The 2,808-nt window shown below is 42.2% G+C and overlaps 1 protein-coding gene across 1 annotated transcript; it reads right to left on the minus strand.

Moving 5' to 3' along the window:
• Positions 1 to 1,624: 1,624 nt before the first annotated feature.
• Positions 1,625 to 2,482, minus strand: LOC144445291 (sulfotransferase 1E1-like). Its single transcript, XM_078134836.1, has one exon. It carries the CDS (start codon positions 2,480 to 2,482, stop codon positions 1,625 to 1,627), a length of 858 nt encoding a protein of 285 aa, XP_077990962.1.
• Between the last annotated feature and the right edge of the window lie 326 nt (positions 2,483 to 2,808).

The following is a 2,808-nucleotide window of genomic DNA, read 5'->3' on the forward strand; positions in this document are numbered from 1 at the left end:
ACTAGTACCTGGGACACCCCAGACAACCCATTGTGTCTAGCTGATGCAGAAAGTCGAATACTGTGACACCCCAGACAACCCATTGTGTCTAATCGATGCAGAAAGTCGAGTACTAGTACTAAGCTGTGACAGACTCGCTGACAACACATTTTGTCTTGGTGATGCAGAAAATCGGGTACTAGTAGCTGTGACAGACCCCTGACAACCCATTTTTTCTAGGTGGTGCAGAGAAAATTATGTGCTAGTAGTATCATAGACGTAACCAGTTGCGTGTACGTGATGCACAAAAAGCAAGCTACCTTGCTTGAAATCTTCAGACTCTCCATTGTGCCTAGATAATGCAGAGAAAACCAGGTACCTTGATATATCTACCTGTGGCATACCTGCATACTCGGTATTGTTTCTACACAATACAAAGAACCCACGGTAATATTGCTTACAGAGCCATACCTCTGCCTTGATGACGCCGAGAAAACTAGTGCACGATGACCTTGCAGTTGCAATTTATTTGTACGCACGTACAATAACTTTCTCCATAACTGCCATTTACTTTGCAGGTACCATAATAATTGGCACAATTCATATATTACATGCATCCGTGTACATTTCATTGCTGCAATCGAAGGTACGAGAATGAAAATAAAAATGCCTGGAAGAATGGGTCTGTGGTCACAATTTTGGCAAAGGAAATTATACAACCAATCATGATTGAACAAGTGATGACGCCCTACAGTAATATTGTCAGACATTTTTATCGTATTTATTCTGGCATGGTTATGGGAACTAGACATGGTTTAGGGCAATGTGATTAAAGTCTTGTGGCGAAAGCGTATATTTTCATCGTTTGTTTTGTTCCGGGGTGATCGTCGCCTTCCCACTTCTTTCAGATTGGGTTAAACTAGAGGATACTTCAATGTATTCTCGCAAGTCAGGGCAAACGCAGCATGCAAGTCGTAAGACCTGTAGCTACTGCGGTTGCCATTATGGTAAAATAATGGTAAATGTCAGATTTGCTTACACACAAGTAACCTTCGTACACGCATGCTACTGGGGCATAATCAGTTTAATAAACAACACCCGATATCTACAGTCATTCGGTCTATACTTCAGAAGTTGCGACACCCAACTCATTAGTATGCAGGTGTATTGAACATTGAAATTGGATGGAGTCAGACCTTAGATTTCATGTTAAGTCATGCTAGTGTCATTAACGACAGGCTTGCGGTGTGACTCGGCAAATCTGTTACATTCTGTAATTCCATTGCGCCTCAGGGATTGTGCCCTTGTTATGCAGCCTTATTATGAGAACACCCTGGAAAGCGTGTAATTACGCGTCTATTTCTACTCTGTGGATTTGTATGTAATGCATATAATAAATTAGTTGTCCTAAATGTTTAACTTTCTATTGCGACTTTTACATAGCACTTGCATCATGCAAGGTGAAAGTACTTACAAGTTTTATATACCTTGATGCGGTATCTCGAACGTAAGAGTTTTCATTAAAAAGTATGTGATCTTGCAGTTGCTATTCGAACGGCTGCTATATTGTAATGTAGAACGATTTTATGTGTAATGTTAACAAAGCCGGCCTTATCAATTGTACAAAGGTAATTGTAGTCAAAGTTCAAACGAATTCCCCAAAGCCCTTTCCTTGCATGACGGGCACAAATGTGTCCAAGCGGTCGCTCTGGGCAACCGAGAAATAGCTCTTCCAGCTACCAACGCCATCGAATGACTTTCGTAGGGAGATATCCTGGCGGCGATCTTTGGCGTTGAAACTTAAGCTTTCGTCTAAGTCTATCATGTTCAGCATTTCGTAATCTGTAACAACACTGTCAACAAGTCGCGTGTGTACACCAAGGCCAATAAATTGGCACATGTTAATAATGGCAGTTCTTGGGTCACTTCTCAGATCTTCGTATTTCATGAATAGACAGTTAGGGGTTCCACTTTCTAACCAGCCTATGACATGGTCAAGCCAAGGTCCACAGGGTACATGCCCGGTCGCGAACCTTTCTACAAAATTGCTCCACGAACGAAGTTCGTCTGGAAAGTCGGGATTTGACCCATGTTCGGTTATCAAATTATTATATAAAGCTAAACATAAATCTTTAGGGTTTCTGATGATAACAATGGTCTTTCCTGTGGCTTGCTGACGTGGAAATAACAAATATGGTAGGTGTGACCGAATTAATCTCGGGGAGGGTGCTGACATACATTCAGTAAATCCGTGTTTCACCTGTGAACTGCGTGACTCGAGAACTGGCACTAGACCATGGTCGGTGACTTTCAACGTTCCCCAATTACCATATAACTGACGTAGTATGTGTTCTACTGCCGTTGTCCCAGATTGGGGGTAGCTGACGATAAATATGTCATCGGGACGGACTTCAAAATCCTTCACTGCGTCCAAAAGACTGGTATCATGCACGTATTCTGGAGTAAAGTTACTGCAGTACGGACTCGCCTCGAGGGTATTCATCATAGATATATTAGATGTAGTCGAGGTCCGTACGTATCCGACAACGTAATACTCGGAATTTGAAAGGTCAGCCTTTGGGCGGTGTTCAATTTTGTATCACCCATCGGTTGGGGGCGTGTTTCATGTCGCTTACCCCTTTTGTCATTGTTGTCATTTAGTTGACCTTGACCTACATCATGTGAACACGCAAAAAGCACGACCTGCGTAGCTCGAGTAAGGTTTCCATTACGTCACTCTGAACATTTATTTTGCCAATTTGATAACATAGAAGTTCAACTTTGAAAATAACCCCCCCCCCCCCACAAAAACACGCTATTGTAATGTTA

The sequence above is a fragment of the Glandiceps talaboti genome, chromosome 2 (genome assembly GCF_964340395.1).
Source record: "Glandiceps talaboti chromosome 2, keGlaTala1.1, whole genome shotgun sequence".
Classification (NCBI taxonomy): domain Eukaryota; kingdom Metazoa; phylum Hemichordata; class Enteropneusta; family Spengelidae; genus Glandiceps; species Glandiceps talaboti.

Coding starts and splice junctions, on each gene's coding strand:
- LOC144445291 (XM_078134836.1), bottom strand. CDS start 2,482: ATGAATACCCTCGAGGCGAGTCCGTACTGCAGTAACTTTACTCCAGAA.